General features: G+C 35.2%; 1 protein-coding gene and 1 long non-coding RNA gene across 19 annotated transcripts in view; one reads left to right on the plus strand and one right to left on the minus strand.

Annotated features, from left to right (window-relative positions):
• Positions 1-18163, minus strand: part of Picalm (phosphatidylinositol binding clathrin assembly protein) — an 85602-nt gene that overhangs the window by 44212 nt on the left and 23227 nt on the right. For all 18 annotated transcript variants that reach the window (XM_048360872.1, XM_048360871.1, XM_048360870.1 and 15 more), the window contains exons 2-6: positions 15083-15225; positions 10378-10453; positions 8701-8803; positions 3025-3118; positions 281-392 (exon numbers count right to left, since the gene is read on the minus strand). In XM_048360872.1, the coding sequence (XP_048216829.1) occupies positions 281-392; positions 3025-3118; positions 8701-8803; positions 10378-10453; positions 15083-15225 (528 nt within the window). The remainder of the gene's footprint in view (positions 1-280; positions 393-3024; positions 3119-8700; positions 8804-10377; positions 10454-15082; positions 15226-18163) is intronic.
• Positions 5546-18163, plus strand: part of LOC125362171 — a 28764-nt gene continuing 16146 nt past the window's right edge. Inside the window, exons 1-2 of the long non-coding RNA XR_007213031.1 lie at positions 5546-6007; positions 17338-17345. This is a non-coding gene — a long non-coding RNA (uncharacterized LOC125362171). The remainder of the gene's footprint in view (positions 6008-17337; positions 17346-18163) is intronic.

The following is an 18163-nucleotide window of genomic DNA, read 5'->3' on the forward strand; positions in this document are numbered from 1 at the left end:
TCTGTTGCCTTACCCCAACTTAATTTTAAGAGATTATTGAAATAGGTAAGAAATTATTTATATCTGGAAGTATAAATTTCATCTGGCAGAGCATCCAAGTTATAAAGATGAGAATTTAATCACTTGCATATATAATCAGGCATAAAATTATTTCCATATAAGTTATGACAATAAATGAACATAATGACTTTTTTGACAGTTTTAACAACTTCAGTCAATATTACTTATGCATATGACACAGGTAAGAGAAAAAATGTAATTAGGTTACAGCAGAATTTACCCAACAAATTAATAATTCCTTCATTGTATGCTGCAAATAGTCTAATGGCATCTTTGAATAGGAGCATGAAGGCAGCATTTATTACCCCATTTGTAAGTTCATTGCTATTAACCTAGGAAGAAAAGGAAAGAAAACAGATTAGCTAATCTTACATTTCAAATGACACTGACAGAAGGATTTCTTTCCCTCCTATTCAAATATATAGGCATATTTTAATGTCTTTTAATATAAATTATATCTAAAATTTCTAATTTATGAATTTTACTTCTTGCAATAAGTTACCAGGCAAATATTGCAAAAATCTTACCATAAGTGTTCACTTACTCATATGAAAACCACAAACAATAATCAAATTTTTAAATATTCAGATTAGATCAGAATGATGTCATGAAGAGAAAAGTAATGTCATTTATCGTTTAACTTTTGAAATTTCTAGACTTTAGCTAGATAACAATTTTAAGTGCTTCCAAGAGCAAAGTGACGCCAACTTTAACTTTTTCTTTTTGGTAGGACTTGGGCTTATGCAGGGCCTTGTGCAATACAGCACGTTCTCTATGTTCCAGTCTAAAAGGTAGGTCCTTCCTAGATACAAGTTCATATTAACTCATAAAAGATTTACTGAACTGTTGTTTAGTCATTACATGACCCACTCCCATGACAAAAGCACTGAGCAAAGTTAGGCAGAAGACATATATTTTTTAAGTACACCTTTTCCCAATATTATTTCATAAGGTCACTGGGAGAATTAAATGACCATGATTAAAAAAAAAAAAGTCCAGGTATAGAAGCTGACACAACAAATGATTACAGAGATTATTTCTGTAATTTTTATAATTATGTTACAGCAAATAATAGCACTCATTTACCTACCAAACAAACTTAAGGGCTAGATATACATATAAGTGATAGAGTGCTGCTTGCCCAGCGTGCATGAGGATCTGAGTCCAATCACCAGCCACTTAAAAAAAGAAGAAGAAGAAGAAGTCGGGCCCAGTGAGTCATGCCTAGAATTCCAGTTATACAGGAGGCTGTCATTTGAGGACTGGATTGAAGCCAGCCCAGTCAGAAAAGTCCATGAGACTCTTATTTCCAATAAACTACTAAAAAGCCGGAAGTGGTGCTTTGGCTCAAGTCATAAAGCACTAGCCTTGAGCAAAAGAAGCTCAAGGACAGTACCCATGACCTGAGTTGAAGCCCCAGGACCAACACACAAGCACATGCACAAGCACACACGCACACAAAACAGAAGAAAAGAGAATGAGTAAAGCAAATTACTCTAAGTCTACTTTAGATAATATTTAGTACATGGAAATTATTTTAATTGTCTGCGCTCTTATCTTTGTAGCTGTTTGTATTTGTGAGCATGCCCCTGTGTCCTGTGGCTATGTGTACATATGTGTCTAAGGAGGATTCAACATAGGCTCAAAGCAGATAAAGGATAACAAGCTGGAAAAAAAAATAAGAATCTGTAGAATAGCTAATAGGTCTGATACCATCCCACAGCAAGAATCCTAGTAAGAAAGACAATTTACAAAACAACAAAAATATAGCTAAAAACATGCAAAGAGGCTTAACTTTACATACATATCAGATAAATTAAAATATAATAATTAAGTTATATTACTGGAATACTGTTTCTTAAACAACCCCTATCTGAAAGACAGCTTTTACTCACTGAAGATAGCCTGGCAAGACGGCACATGCATGTAATCACAGCATTTGCTGAGGTATAAGGATAGCTAGTTCAAGGCCAAACTGGGCTACACAGTAAGTCCCAGGCCAGCCCGGGCTTCACAGCAAGTCTTCCCTCCAAGAACCAAAAAACAAAAAGGCTGGCGCATGCCTGTAATCCCAGCTACTAAGAAAGCTGAGACCTGGAGTCAGAAAAGTCAATGCCAATCACCAATTTACCAGCAAAATGCCAGACTCAAGTAGTAGCTCACCAACAGAAGGCAAGAAGCCCCAAGTCCTAAAAGTTCAAGGCCCAGTACTGACATACACACAGAGAAAAAAAAAACAAAAAGACCAAGAAAGAAAACAAGCTCGTTGATCTACTGACAGTGGCAACATTTTTAAATGCATGTCAGCAATACTTACTACACTATCCTTTGAAACATCAATTTCTTTTCAGACAAAGCAACCACTACACAAACAGGTTACAAGGAAGGATAGACTTATCTTAGGCATAGTATTTAGTACTGATTTTTAAAAATCTTATTTTAAGAAAAGAACTAATTATTTATCAATAGGAGGACCCGGTAAATTGTTACAGTGAGGCATAACACAGACATTGAAATGAATAAGTAATTTTACATAGATACAATGGTTCATTAAGTGAAAAAAAAATACAGTAGGATCCTATGAATCTACTCAAACAAAATAATGCCTTGCGCTGTAGAAAAGGAATCTGAAGCTTTTTGTTTGTTTGTAAAGGACCAGGGACATTTGAAGCATTGGAGACCGCATGACCTCTACTGCTACTATTCAACTCTAACACAAAGCAACTGGGGACAGTTGGCAAACCACTGTTTTTATACTTCTGTAACAGTATTGTGACACTGAAATTTGAATTTCATATAATTTTTACCTGGCACAAAGTACGGTTACTTGTTCTTTAAATGATTTAAAAAGGGTAATACCATTCTTAGCTCAGCTACACAAAAACAGGAATTAAGCTTTAGTTTGATAACATCATTCTAGGCAATGAAATACAACATTCAATTACAAATGTATAAGCAACTTACATTAAAATCAAGAAGTGCATCCATTTGATTTTGGATAATTGGTACAGTTTTTAAGAGTTTTTCTGTGTTCATTGTTCTCATAACTCCATCAGCCCTATTTAAAAAAATAAAATAAGTGAATTTGCTACTAGGACTCATTTCTGGCCTTTACAAGAGAACAAAGTTATAATAAAATGTTACATATTTTTAAATCATTACTGAACTTAAAATATCAAACAAAAAAAGTACAAATAAAAGCAGGCAATACAATATAACCAATATCAATGTGTTCATTTAAAAATGAAAACAAGATAAAAAACATGAGACTTAAGAGCAAAAGTTTACTACATTATATAGGACAGTGTACTGTTCACAAAAAGAAACCACGATTCGCAACCAGTGTGTAAAACTCAATTTTACCAACTGTTTGTGTGTGCATGTGTGCATGCGCTTGTACTATGGCTGAAACGCAGGACCCGGGCGCTGTGCATTAAGTTTTTCGCTCGAAGCTGGTGTTCTACCTCCAGTCACAGCTCCACCGCTAGCATGTTGGTGGTTAACTGGAAACAAGAGTCTCACAGATCTTCCTGCCTGGGCTGGTATGAACCAATCTTCAAATCTCTGCCTCCCTGAGAAGCTAGGATTTCAGAACTGAGCCACCGGCGCCTAGCTACCTTTTTAAAAAAAAAAAAACAAATAAAAATATTTTGCCTCAAAAACCACTACACTATTACACATTATACATGGAATCAGAATTTGAATCCAACTTCCAAGCACTGTTTGCTCTGAAGTATTTTATCTATAAGCCAGGCATGGCAGCACATACCTGTAATCCTATTACTCTTAGCATTCAGTCTGAGGTATGAGAATCCAGTCTGAGGCCATCCTAGACAACTGAGACTTTCAAAAGGGCTGGCAATGAAACTCAGGTCAAATACTTGCCTTGGAGGTGCTAGACCTCAGGTTCTACTCCCAGCTCCAGGAAATAAAGTTTTATGTGCATATGTGTGTGAGTGTGTGTATATGATGTTATTCATAAATCAAAAATTTCCTTTTTCGCAGAAAGTAAAAAGAAAATGATTTTATTATAAAGTAAAGACAATCTTACCAAGCCAATCTAATCTAGCATTAAATAAATGATATTAAGAGTAGTATTGGGGGCTGGGGATATGGCCTAGTGGCAAGAGTGCTTGCCTCGTATACATGAGGCCCTGGGTTCGATTCCCCAGCACCACATATACAGAAAATGGCCAGAAGTGGCGCTGTGGCTCAAGTGGCAGAGTGCTAGCCTTGAGCAAGAAGAAGCCAGGGACAGTGCTCCGGCCCTGAGTCCAAGCCCCAGGACTGGAAAAAAAAAAAAAAAGAGTAGTATTGCCTGGTGCCAGTAGCTCATACCTGTAATCCTAGCTACACAGGAAGCTGAGATCTGAGGATCCTAGTTTAAAGCCAGCCCGGGCAGGAAAGTCTGTGAGACTCTTACTCTCCAATTAACTACTTAAAAAAAGCCAAAAGTAGAGTGAGTGATGCTCAAGTGGTAGTGCACCAGGCTTGAGCTCAGGGACAGCACCCAGGCCTTATGTACAAATCCCAGGACCAGCAAAAAAGGGGGGTGGGGGTGGGGGAAGTAGTTGTTTTTGGTGTGATTTGGTTTCTTGAGGTAGTGGCTGGCCTCGGAGTTACACAGTTAATCACCATCACTTCTAACTCTCCCTCTCTTTTAGTACTAAAATCCTTTTTTGACAATCTGGTCATTTCTTCATTACAGAAGTCTTGTTATGGTGGACTCGGCATCAAAAAAATGACCAATCCAACACCTGATTTCCAAGTCCCTTTATAACAGTCCCTAATCCTAGTCAGATCCTAACTTCACTGCCTCCCCACTGCCCTCCCCAACATTATCCCATCCCTACCCTACCCCACACCCATTATCCCGTCCTACTGCCGCCCCCTACCTACACACACACATTATCCCATCCCTACGCCTAAGCTCCCAAATAGGAGAAAGCGACAAAATCCTAACATCTTGTTCTATGACAGTAACCTTTTAAACTTTCAAATGCTTTGGCCAGCTATCACCATAGCAAAACAACAACAACAAACAAACAAAAAAAAACCCAACATATCAACACCACTACCCACACTGAGACAAAAAATTTCTCATTTTTACTTAGCCTAGAAATTCACGGATCATTGTTGTAAACACTTTCTTCAGAATCCTCTTGGTTCAAAATCCTCTCCCTTCAAAATACTCTTACACAGAATTTCCTATGTGTGCTCATACACACATTTTTATTCCTATTTGCTCAGCAAAGATTAGAGAGCCCCAAATGTTATTTTTGATAAGTTAGCTGGCTATAGTAGCAGTTTAACATTACTTTTATAAACATAAAAACTGAGCTTAAGGTAGGAGTTCAGAGCCAGCCTAGGCAATAGCAAGACCATTAAAAAAAAATAGTATTTACTTACAAGTCTTCTCTAAAACTTAAGTCTATGAAGTTCTTACTAAAATGCAACAAGTTTTAATTGCTGTCATGCTCTCAATTTGTAGTATTTTTCTATTTATATAATCTGATGCAAACATATGCACTTATGTATGTGAATAATTTCATTTCAATACTTTTTGGTTCCCATTCAGTTATGGTGTCTGACCCAAAATTTTGCCTAACCAAGGCCTATCCTCATAAAATTAAAAAGGTTGTTCTAAGGCTGAGCACAGTGAAGCATTCTATCATCCCAGCAAATTGGGGGGCAAAAACTGGGATCATGGTTTGAGGCTAGCCTAGGCAAATAGTAACCCTACTCAACAAAAGCCAGGAACAGTAATATATACCTGTAGTCCCAGTTATGCTGAAATCATAGGTAGGAACGTCAATGTGGACAAAAGTACAAGATCCTGTCTGAAAAATAACTAAAGCAAAAAGAAATGGGAGTTGTGGCTCAAAGCTGTCCATATTTGATATAGAAATGCATCAACTATTCTCAAGACTTGGCCCCTTCAAATCGGGTGGATGGGGTGAGAGTTCCTATTTCTATATTCTGGAATCTACAAATATCTTCAGGATGAGGATTACTGAACACACATTAAAGTTAAATATTACTATAAGCACAAGTGGAAAATAGTTTGATCACCTGATTAATTTGGAAAGGTGACATAAAACATTTGAATTCGGCTTTTTTTGTATAAGAAAGAAGTTACTTCTGTATCTGAACCTTTTGTTGTTGTTGTTGTTTGAGTTTAATAATTTAACTTTCAAGAGGACATATCAATTGCTCAGATCGTGGGGCTGTTTCAATATCAGGTCAGTTCAGAAAGGCATTTGCCCACAAGTAGTTCTGCAAATGTTGGACTTCTAAACAGGCCTCACAACTAAAGGGGCAATCCCTGTTCCTTCAGTGATGAAATTTCACCTGTGGTATTAGCCTAATCCTTGGAAAAAATCTGCACATCAGATATTATGAGGAACCAAAGTACTAGTCATGTATAATTCCCAGGATTACTTCCTGTACTAAAAATTGACTACATGGAAGATGCAGAAAAAAAAAAATCAATCTACCTTCTGCACTCAAAAGGAATCTTAAGTACAAAAGAAACAAAAAGAGAATGGAAGATCTTCAGAGAAAGACTATCATGTTTGTGGATTAGAAACAAGGTGTTTAAAATGGCACTACTCCCCAAACTCATGGAACTCATCCAATGCCTACTTTCAAACACCAGTTACTTTCTCTACAAAAACTAACATGCTGATCCTAAAACTCACATGGAATTGCAAAGGAGCAAAACAATCCTGAAAAAGCAGAACATGGTTGGAAGACTCACTTTCCCATTTCAAAACTCACTACCAAATAACAGTAATCAAGTTAGTGTGGTACTGGTATGAGGACAGACATACAGACCAATAGAACAAAAGAATCCAGAAATAAATCACATTTATGGGCAATTACTCTTTTCATAAAATGATGCTTGGGCAACAGGATAGACATATACAAAACAATGAATCTGGAGCTTTGTTTCCTAACATACCTCAAATTTTTCCAACACATTAAAAATCCTACACATAAGGGCTAAAACTAAAAATTTCTTAAAGCACAAAGTAAATTTTTGCAACACTGTTCTAAGCGATGTTCCTTAGATATAATATCAAAAGTACATGCAACCAAAGTAAAACAAAGAATAAATCAAATCGTTTTATTATTAAAAACTTTCGCTCTTCACAAAACATCATCATGAAAAAGATAAGCTACAGGAGGGGATAAAGTATTTGCAAATTAGATATGTCACTAAGTAGCCGGCATCTAGAATATACAATAGTTAATTCACACTTACATATGAGGGGGTAATCTCAAATGCCCAGTGAATGTATTAAAATTAAACCCTACACACAATAAAAAACCAGACATATGAGTAAAAATGCAGTAATGTATACCCTGTTCAAACACATGGTTCGTGCTCCAAGACAGAACAGGACAGCATGAGATTACATCAAACAACTCAGAACAGTATACAATTTAAAACTTATAAATTATTTCAAAACTTTTCCACTTAGTATTTCAGACCACAGAAAAGGGGGAAAGAATACTTTGTAAAAAAAAAAAAAAATTCTTGCAATTTAGCCAAGAAAAAAATTAACTTAATTTAAAAAAGAGCAAGAGATCTGAAAAAAATCATTCTTCCAAAGAAGATATACAAATGGCTAATAATGCTCACTATTATTACCCACTCCAACTGAACTCTAGTGCATTTCTGGTAGAAATGTAAAATGGTTTTAAATACTTTGAAAAACATTTTTTCAGCTCCCCCAAACTCTAAAATTAAGGTTAGCCTATCATCTAGCAATTCCACTCCTAGGTAAATGCAAGAGAAGTGGAAGGATATACCAAATTGTATACATTCGTGTGATAAAATTTCTCCTAATAGGCAAAAGCTACCTCACTCAATTGTTCAGATAAGAATATGATTTATATTCATACCATAACATATTGGCTATAAGAATGCACATATACCATAAGGGATAATATACACTATAATGGATACTTCAGTTTTAATACATTATGTTAAATGAAAGAAGTTAAACTCAAAACAGAACATTTGGTTCTGCTTAGATCAGTGTCACAATAGGCAAAGACTTGAAGCAGAAAGCAGTTTTATGATTGTTGGGTTCTGGAGGAAAAAAGGAATGGGAAATTACTAATAGGTAGGAGATGAACAAAATGTTCTGGAATTACATACATGAATAATCACCAAATTATAGACTTTAAGAGGGAGAATTTTACATTATACAAATTATATTTCAGTAAGGTTCTAAAAGTAAAAACTTTTAAATTCTCACTTCACAAAGCATCTGATACACTTCTTTCAAACAAAAATGAATTTCAAACCGAGCACCGGTGGCTCATACCTGTAATCCTAGCTACTCAGGGGCTGAAATCTGAAGATTGTGGTTCAAAACTAGCCCAAGCAGGAAAGTCTGTGAGACACTTACTTCCAATTAACCACCAGAAAACCAGAAGTGTTGCTGTGGCTCAAGTGGAAGAGCACTAGCCTTGAGCTGAAGAGCTCAAGGACAGCGCCCAGGACCAGAGTTCAAGCCCACGACCGACCAAAAAAAAAATTGTGTTTCACCTTTCAAAACAGGCTAAAACGCCATTAATTTGTAATGTACTTTGAATTAGATGTCAAAGCAAGCAAACATAACTCACCCTCTCTTCACTTTTGTGAAATCAAATGCAACTTGTCTGTATGAAACTGCTTTTTCATTTAGGTATCTACTGTATCGCCTAATAAATGTAGACATATCATATCCTGAAGAAACAGAAAGGTTTTCATAAATGATTAAAATCTCACTTTGCCTATGAGACAACTTTTATTCAATAGTTCATCTTGATATCCCAAGCCTACTAAGTGTTGTAAATTAGTAACTAAAAAAGAATTTCATATTATATTCAGCTTAAAACTTTTTTTTTCAAAGCAGATCTTAATGTGGCTTTAAAACTATTCCTCTTAAAATTTCACTAAAATATCTTCATTCTGCTTCTTAATCAACATTGAACCCAGGGCCTTGTACTTGTAAAGCAAGTACTCCACTACTTGAACTATGCCTCTAGTCCTTGCTTTTGTCTTTGTAAAGTAGAAGAAGCAAAAATGTACAGACTTACTGAGACAAGCAATCACTAAAGTATAAGGTGCTTTGGGGTTTTCTTTGTTGTTGTTTTCTTTAATTCCTGTCATTTTGTTGATTTTGTAATGTTTATTTCTTAATCCTCATTTTTTAAATCTACTGATATAGTGAGATTTAGCCTTTCCTATAGTTTTATGGTAGAACTTATCTTTCTGTTCTGTGTGATTCTTTTAAGTATCTTCTGAAGTGCTAGCTTAGTTCATGAATCCTCCTCAGTTGTTTATCATAGAAAGGTTTTACCAAATATGAAGGATAGTTGTGCTGCTTACAGTAATCTTCTGAAATAGGTTATTCCATGTTCTTCCTTGCTTTTAGTTTCTGCCTAATATAAAGACTTTATAAAGTTTCTGCATACACACCTTAGCTGATAGATTGGTATTATTCCTGTTAATCTATTTGTATCATTGTTTCCTGTAGGCTATGTGTTGTTCTAAGTACTTTACAGTTATTAAACCTCATGACAGCCCTCTTGGAAAGGGACTTTTTACAGATGCAGAGAGGTAAAGCAACTTATTAAAGTTCATACAACTGGGCTGGGAATATGGCCTAGTGGCAAGAGAGCTTGCCTCGTATACATAAAGCCCTGGGTTCAATTCCCCAGCACCACATATATAGAAAATGGCCAGAGGTGGCGCTGTGGCTCAAGTGGCAGAGTAAAAAGAAGCCAGGGACAGTGCTCAGGCCCTGAGTCCAAGCCCCAGGACTGGCAAAAAGAAAAAAAAAGTTCATACAACTGTGAGTGGTGAAGAAAAAATTCAAACCTAAACAGTTTATCCAACTAGAGGCATACTTCATATGGTAGAACACCAGTTTAATTGAGCAGGAGGTCCTGAGTTGAAATCCCAGGACCATTTAAGCAGAAAAATATATGTGTGTGTATACATACGCATGCATGCATGTGTGCGCGCACACACACACAGAGTACAAAAACCCAAACAGTCCAACTCTAGAATTCTCTCAACTAGCCTGTAATGCCTCTCCAATGTCAAGATGTTAGGTACAAAGCCAAAATCAACCATATTATTCAAACTAAAAGATTTGTTCCCCATTATAACCCTCACTAAAACAAAAAGAACTAAACAATAACATGCTAAGAGTTCAATTCTGCAATTATCTTTATATGGGGATACTCTTGACTTTCTGTACAACTATTTTTATATGGGATACTCTAGATTATTCTATAGTAAGTTGTCTTTACCTTGCAGTCCACTTTTATCCAAAAAATTGCTTAGGTTAAACAATGTGTTTCTTGAAGCCAAATACTGAATAAAACGCTGGAAAACAAATAAACATCAAATTAAGGTATTGCCATCTCACAAACTGACTGGAAAAGTAAGAGGGAAAATGATAATTAACATACGTTTATTTACTTTAAATTTATCATCTTCACTCTTTTTAATAAGTAGTTGACAAATCTAAAAATAATACACATTTATTAGTACATAAGAATACATTAAACCCTAATTCCCAAGTTATACTATTCATCAAGATAATATAAAGAAATAAGCATCCCAACCAGTAATTTTAGTTTTCCTATAGCATACTAGAACCATAGCTAATCATATTCAGATTGCATCTGTATTTTATTTATTTTGAGAAAGGGTCCTGTTATGTTGTTACACAATTGACCTTGACCTCCTGGGTTCAAGCGGTCACCTGTTTAGCCTCTCAAGTATCTGGGATTACAGACCACATCACTATGCCTATCTGGCACTTAATTTTATTTCTATTTTCAATTAATAAGAATATACTTATTATTTTCCAATGTGCATTTTAACTCAATTTTCCACAAGGAATTATCCATTTAGTAAATGTAAATCTCATTTGTTCATTTTTAAATGATGTTCTAGTATTCCAATGATTAAATATATCATTATGCATCTACTGCATTTCTGGCATTAAAGTTCTTTCCAATTTTTACTATGATTAACAATGGTGCACTGACATCTATTTTCACTTAGTCTCCAGCTAAAAATATTTAAAAAGTTTCTCAGGAGATATATATACATATATGTACAAATATATATATATGTATATATATATATATATATACGCACCCTTTTTAGCTGGACATTTGTAGCTCATGCTATAATCCTAGCTACTCAAGAGGCTGAGATCTGAGAACTGAGTTTCAAAGGCAGCCCAGGCAGAAAAGTCCACAAGATTTATCTCTTAATTAACAGCAAAAACTGGAAATCAAAGTGTGGCTCAATTGCTAGACTTGAGCAAAAAAAGCTAAGCAAGACCAAGTTCAAGTGCCAGCAGCAGCATGTATCTGCATACATATACAGAGTACACCTTTTACAAAATACACTGAAAATGCTTCCAATGGGCGTACTTACCATGAATATTACCATAACTTTCCTTTATAACCTCAGAACTGGTAACTAAAGAAATTCCTTTCAAATTTAGTTGTTAAAATTCCCTTTTTTAAAAAAAATATTTGTAGTGGCTTAGTATTTGCTTAACATCCCAATTCATTCTTGTTCACCTGATCTTACCCCAAATCAACAAGCCAGAATTCTGAAGAACTAGCAAATCAAAAACTCTCATTTCATCATATCCTGAAAGAATCGGCTTCAAAATATTAATTATGCTATGACAGTAACAGCATGAGGTTTTAAAACATAATTTTATTGTCACTATTAAGGTGTTGAACAAAGAGGTTACCACTTCACAATTCAGGTAATGTGTACATTTCTCTTTTGGACAATGCCACTCCTTCCTTTGATTTTTCCCAGTTCCTCCCTCTCTCATTGCTGCCCACAAATATGCAGAATACCGTGACTGCATTTGTTCACCCTACCTCCCTCCCTTTTGGTACCCCCTCCCTTGCTACTCCTAAGAAGCAGAAAAGGAAACACACACACACACCACCACCACCACCACCACCAATAACAACAACAACAGTATGGATTTTGCAGGCTTTGAGATCACATTTCTTAACTTTTGCTTACTAGTAATGAATGCAGAATGCAAATATTTTAACCTATCAGGCCATTTCAGCTACCTTTCTAGGGATAAGAAATCTAATTTTTCTTAATCCTTCCTACATTTATCATAGTATTTACCTACAAAAACACAGATTTATTCAAGTTGCGATCTATGTTTTCAGAGAAGATTACTGATATTCAAAATGGTACTAAATTGAGCACCATGCCACCAACCTAGCTATAGTAAGGCTTCATTGTATTCATTCTATATGATCTGAGATAAATTAGAATGAACCATCCAAAGTTTACTGTATTATTTTTTCTACTAGTTGGATATGTTTGAAATATTTACTGGCCCTATGCTCACCTCTTTTTGGAATTTCATCTACAAATCTTTCCACATTTTCATTTATTGCTTACAACTTATCATCTACATACTAAGGGATAAGCATAATACCGATGAGAAATCATGCTCACAAAAGTGACTGCCCAAGTGATTCATCTGGAAAGTACAAAATGGGATAGAAGTACCTATCCACCTAATTTAACATTATGACAAAATACCCACTCAGCCTCAACTTTTTGAGATTTTTCTCTGTATCCAGGTTTTTCCGCCTTAACACTAAAAATATACAGGACAAAAACTTCTTTGTTGCTTGGTACTGTCCTATGCATAATATTATGTTTAGAAACAGTCGTAGCTCCTACATACCAGAGACCAATTATTCCCATCCGGCTCTAACAACAAAAATTTCTTTGCTGCAGGGAATTACTTCCTTTCCCTGATCACTTTGAGAATTGCTGTTGCATGGTTTTTTTTGTTATATACCACAGCTAGTGCATACTCTCTTGCAAGCTAGTCACATGTGACAATGAGAAAAGTGTATAAAGTAGCATTAAAAAAAGAAGTATAGGGTTAATATTAGCTATTTATGGAAAATGAAATAGTAATTTATTTTTAAAAATACATCGAAGCCAGACACTGGTGGCTTAACACCTGTAATCCTAGCTTCTCAGGCGTCTGAAATCTGAGGATAAAGGTTCAAGGCCAGTCTGGGCAGAAGAAAATCCCTGAAACTCTAATCTTCAACTAACCACCAAAAAGCCAGAAGCAGAACTGTGGTTCAAATGGTAGAGCACCAGCCTTGAGCAAAAAAGCTAAGGGAAAGCACCTAGGCTCTGAGTTCAAGCCCTAGTACTGACACCAATAAAATTTAAACTAAAAAAATAAGCCCACTGTGCCAGGCATGGTGGTACACACCTGTAATCCCAGCAATCAGGAGCCTGAAGTAGGAAGATCACATGTCCAAGTGATAGCTTGTTCCCCCCCCCCAAAAAAAACCTAAAAATAAGCATACTAAAATGCTGTATTTCCTCTTCTGTCACCCAATTACACAGAATATCAATCAGTATCTCTTTTGCCTATCAACTTCTTCCTCCCAGTTATCACTTCACTTACAATTTCTGAAAGCTCTTTTCTTTGCCTATTTATGTGTTGCCTCTACTTGTGACTTTTTTCTTTTTATAAACTAAATTATAACAGAAAATTGTAAAAAAAAAAATTATAGACGCCTGAAGTTCTTCAAAACAAGATTTGCAATCATGATCTCAAGTAAGCCTATTAATGATAAAAATACATATTATAATTAGAATCAAAATAACTTTGAATTACAATTAAGTTAGTATACCCGAACACTTCAATTGGGCTCTATAAACTGTTTTAGTGAATTAGAAAAGAATTGAATAACACCTCCTAAACGTTGTTGCATCTAACTGAATTAGTAAGTCATATTCCAGGTAGCACTCCTAGGAATCATTTTTAAAAATGAAAAACTGCCAATTAACCCCTAAACATGGGCTGTAGCATAAATAATACAAAAAAAAAACCCTCAATTTTCAGCAAGTTATATAGTTAATAAAATAATGGAATATGGAATTATATAAAGATGATAACCAAATACTAATACCAATTATAGCAATGCTTATAACATCTAAACAAGGCAAATATATTTTTATCTAAATTATGATCATAGCTACTGAAAATACAAATGCTTTCAGAAAAGTACCAAAAGAAATTATATTCTTAGACAATAGTATGATTTCTTGGAATGATATAAATCACCAGTAAGTTCCTGCTTTAATTCTGAAATGCAATAATGCTGCATTGGCATTTGTCAGAGATTATTGTCTCATGACCTTAAAGGTAAAGGTAACAGGAAAATGCTAGATATCAGAAAGTCATTATATTCAGAAATCTAGTAACAATGGTTGAAGTCCCACCTAATTCCTATGGCAGCTATTCTGGACTGCATACTTTTTCATTTTATCTACTTTCATTCACGCATTCTTAGAAAGCTTTTTTTTAAACACCATTTCACAATAAGTACAGTAACTGAGAAAAAGTATGTATGGTGCTTAGCCAAAAATATTATAGAAAATAAAATGATTCTCTCCAAAGATAAAACTTCAACAACCTATCTATCTTGTTACCCTTTTGAGCAACAAAGGATTCAGCCATAACATAATAAAGAAATATTTTAATCAGTCCCTCTCAGCCAAATGTCATTATCAGTCTTTAACATCACAACCATGAACTAGGCGAAGTACTTCCAAAGACAACCTCATGGTATAAAACAGAAATGTGTTTGGAATCTAATTTTAAAAGGCAAGTGAATACAAATACATCACCTACAAACCAGGACTGCAAAGATCAGTGCCACCTACAGAACCCACATTTTGATTCTTGATCTCATTATTAAAATCCTCTGTGCTCTGGCCCAATTTCTATTTTTTAATTTACAGGCCACCTTTCCTCAAGTTTCAGGATATAAAATTATATTCCTGGCTAATCATCTGGCCCTTTTGATCTGTATTATTCAGTTGCCAAGTTACTGAAGTTTTGTTTGGAGAAAAGCAAATTGAACAATCAGACATCACACTAATATGCTTGCTAACAAAAACTGTTCTTACCTCATTTCCATATACCATCAAATGATGAGTTGTAATGAGAGATTTGAAGACCACCACCCAACTACTGTTAGTAGTTCTTTCAAATAGACTGTCTGCCAACTGTGGGATGTTCACATTCATCTCATTTGTGCACTGAATTAAGTCTGCAATAAAAAAAATTAAGATGATCAATTACTCTCATTTTAATTTATTGTTAATGTCAGATTTATATACAAACAGAAAAAAATCTAATAAAGAGGAGTAACAATGGACAGTTTGAAGAATTGGTTAAAACTCTTAGGGGCGCAACTGAGACCATTATGAACAAGTAGATACTTGATTGATACAGGACTGATCAATAATAACACAAAGAGAACTAAACTTCTTTATGGTGTAATTCACTGTCAAGAACTATAACCACTTTAAAAGGAATTGTTTCAAAGTCTTAAGGAACTTTTAGTTCTCTTACCAGTATTAATTTAGTCATCCCTTTAAAATGAATTTCTACCCTGGGCACTAGTGACTCATGTATGCAATCCTAACTACTTGGGAGGAGCCTGATAGTGTTAGGTTCAGGATTTGAGGCCAGCTGGGCAGGAAAAAATTTCTGAGACCTTTCTCAACAAAGAGGTGGATTGGTGGAATATGCCAGTTATACTAGCTACCAGGACGCCTAACACAAGTTGCACCCATGCAGAAAGCAAGAGCATAGCTCAAAAAACACAAAGCAAAAATCAGGGCTGAAGGTACGAATCCAATCCTGCTTAGCAATCAAGGCCCTGAGTTCAAAACCCAAGCATAACAAAAATAAAGAAGTAAAATTTTAACACAGAGAAGCATAAATAAGCTGAAAATGAATTACTTCCATGAAAATCTTCCCAAGAGTACTATATTTACACTAAAAGGAAAATTACAGAACATGGTCTATGATTGCATAAGATTGTAGTTGTTTATATAAAATAATTCTCATTTTTCCCCTCAATTCTATGGTGTTAACACAGATTACTAGTTGATATCTAGCTAATTATGGTAAAACAAAATGAATTAAGTTTTTACTGCATAAATTTCTAAGCCAGAAATGAGTTAGACACTATCATTTAAGTATTGCTGTGAACACTGCTAAAGCAATGTAAGTTCTAATCTTTTATTTCAAATTCAAAAGGACTACTATGTAACACAATGGTTTCACCCAAGTTGGGGAGAGAACAGCTAGAAATAGACAGACCTCAGATATTATCTAAAATATGCTTAACAGATAATCACTGACATATTCAATAAAGACAAAATATGATTCAATTTAAGGAAACAATAGGAAGTCCAAGCCATGAATCATTTTAACATATGTATCAAATATAATGAACAAACATCTTAATGAACAAACATCTAAGCTTAACTAGCATCAAGGAAAAAATGAGTTATTCATGACTCATAATTTTTCCACTTTGTCTTTAACTCTTAATGATCAGATAGAAATTTAATTTTAAAAATATTAGCATACATTAAGTGTACAAAGGAGTTTCCACTGTGTGTTCACATAGATGTGTATGTTCTTTGATCAAATTTACCTCATTTTATTATTTTCTTTACCCTTCTCCCTAAATGAGTTCAAAAGACCTAACTTGGCCTTGACTGCTAATAAGGAAGGGCAATATAATCAACATTACAGCTTACAATTTTCAAATGCTTGCTTTAGAAAGCCCAATTATTTGTAGAAACAAAGTATCATTTGTTCAATGTATTTAGATACAGAGCTACTCTGGCTAACACTGCTTAAAGAACAAAGCACAACAGAATGCCCACAAAATAGCAGAATGACCAAAGTCTTTTCGCAATTCAGACTACTTGCAACAAAAATTAAACTAATAAATTCAATTTGGGATTCCTGGTTCCGCTTCGGAAATTTAAAAAAAAAAAAAGCAAGTGGAATTTTATCACTGCCTTCTCTGAATTTCATACTGCCTTAACACTTGTCCTGTAGCACTGAACTTATCTTGCTTCAAATACAATAGGGTAAAGCCTATTTATGCCACTTTTTATGTAATCCAGGCTGGCCTCAAACTCTTAATACTCCTCCTTCTTCAGCCTCCCAAGTGTTGTGATTCCAGGTGTATGTCAACACAGTGAGCTCAAACTTGATTTCTTAATTATAATTAGTTTTAGTTTATGATAGGGTAAAACAGATTTTGTTGGGGAGCTAGTATCAGTGGCAGCGGATACCTAAATAGAGTAAGCGCAGATAAATATAGTCAAAGTACTCTATATGGAAAGTGATGGAGGGGATGAAGTTGATGTAGTATATTGTATTCATATGGAAATGTCACAGTGAAACCACCTTTTTGCAAATGTATGCTAACCAAAAAAAAAACCAAATACAAGGAAGAAAGGAGGAAAAGTAAAGTGAAAGGAAGGGAGGGAGGGAGGGAGAAAGGGAGGGAGACAGGCAGGCTGGTTTCCTGGGTATGGTGATTCACACAGGTAACTGGAGGAGGTGAAACATGAGTTAGGAGGAGGAAGGAAGAGGGTCTCAACTTGAAACCAGCCATGAGCAAAGGTAGCAACACTGTCTCTAAAATAGTAAAGTATAAAAGTTGGAAGACTGGCTCAAGTAGTAGAGTGTTTGTCTAACATGTATAAGGTTCTGACTTCAATCTGGTACTGTTCCACCCCTAAAAAAATCCAATAGTAAGTACTCTCTCATATTTGACTTTACATTCCTAGATTTTTCTCCTATATTCTTCTAAGAAACTATCTTGATGCACACTACCCCGCTTAAATGTAGCAACTACTTCCTTACAATGGCATCAAAAGTAATTGTGCTTAGACTCTTAGTTTTCAAAACTAACCCCCCCCCCACCAAAAAAACACCCTCTACTTCTGCATGTATTAATACACAGTCCATATCCCATCAGTGGCTATCCTAACCCTCCAGAAAAGCCTACTTCCCTCCCACAAGCTGTTTCAAAGACAAACCTCAGCTACTGTTTCGAGAAATATCTCTCTCCAAGACATTTGGGAAGGCCGTCACTGTGCCTAAGAGGTTTGGTAAACATTACTATCAAAGAGGAAAATAAATTGTTCTGCAATGCGCAATAATCAATACTC

This window comes from Perognathus longimembris, chromosome 13 (genome assembly GCF_023159225.1).
Source record: "Perognathus longimembris pacificus isolate PPM17 chromosome 13, ASM2315922v1, whole genome shotgun sequence".
NCBI lineage: Eukaryota > Metazoa > Chordata > Mammalia > Rodentia > Heteromyidae > Perognathus > Perognathus longimembris.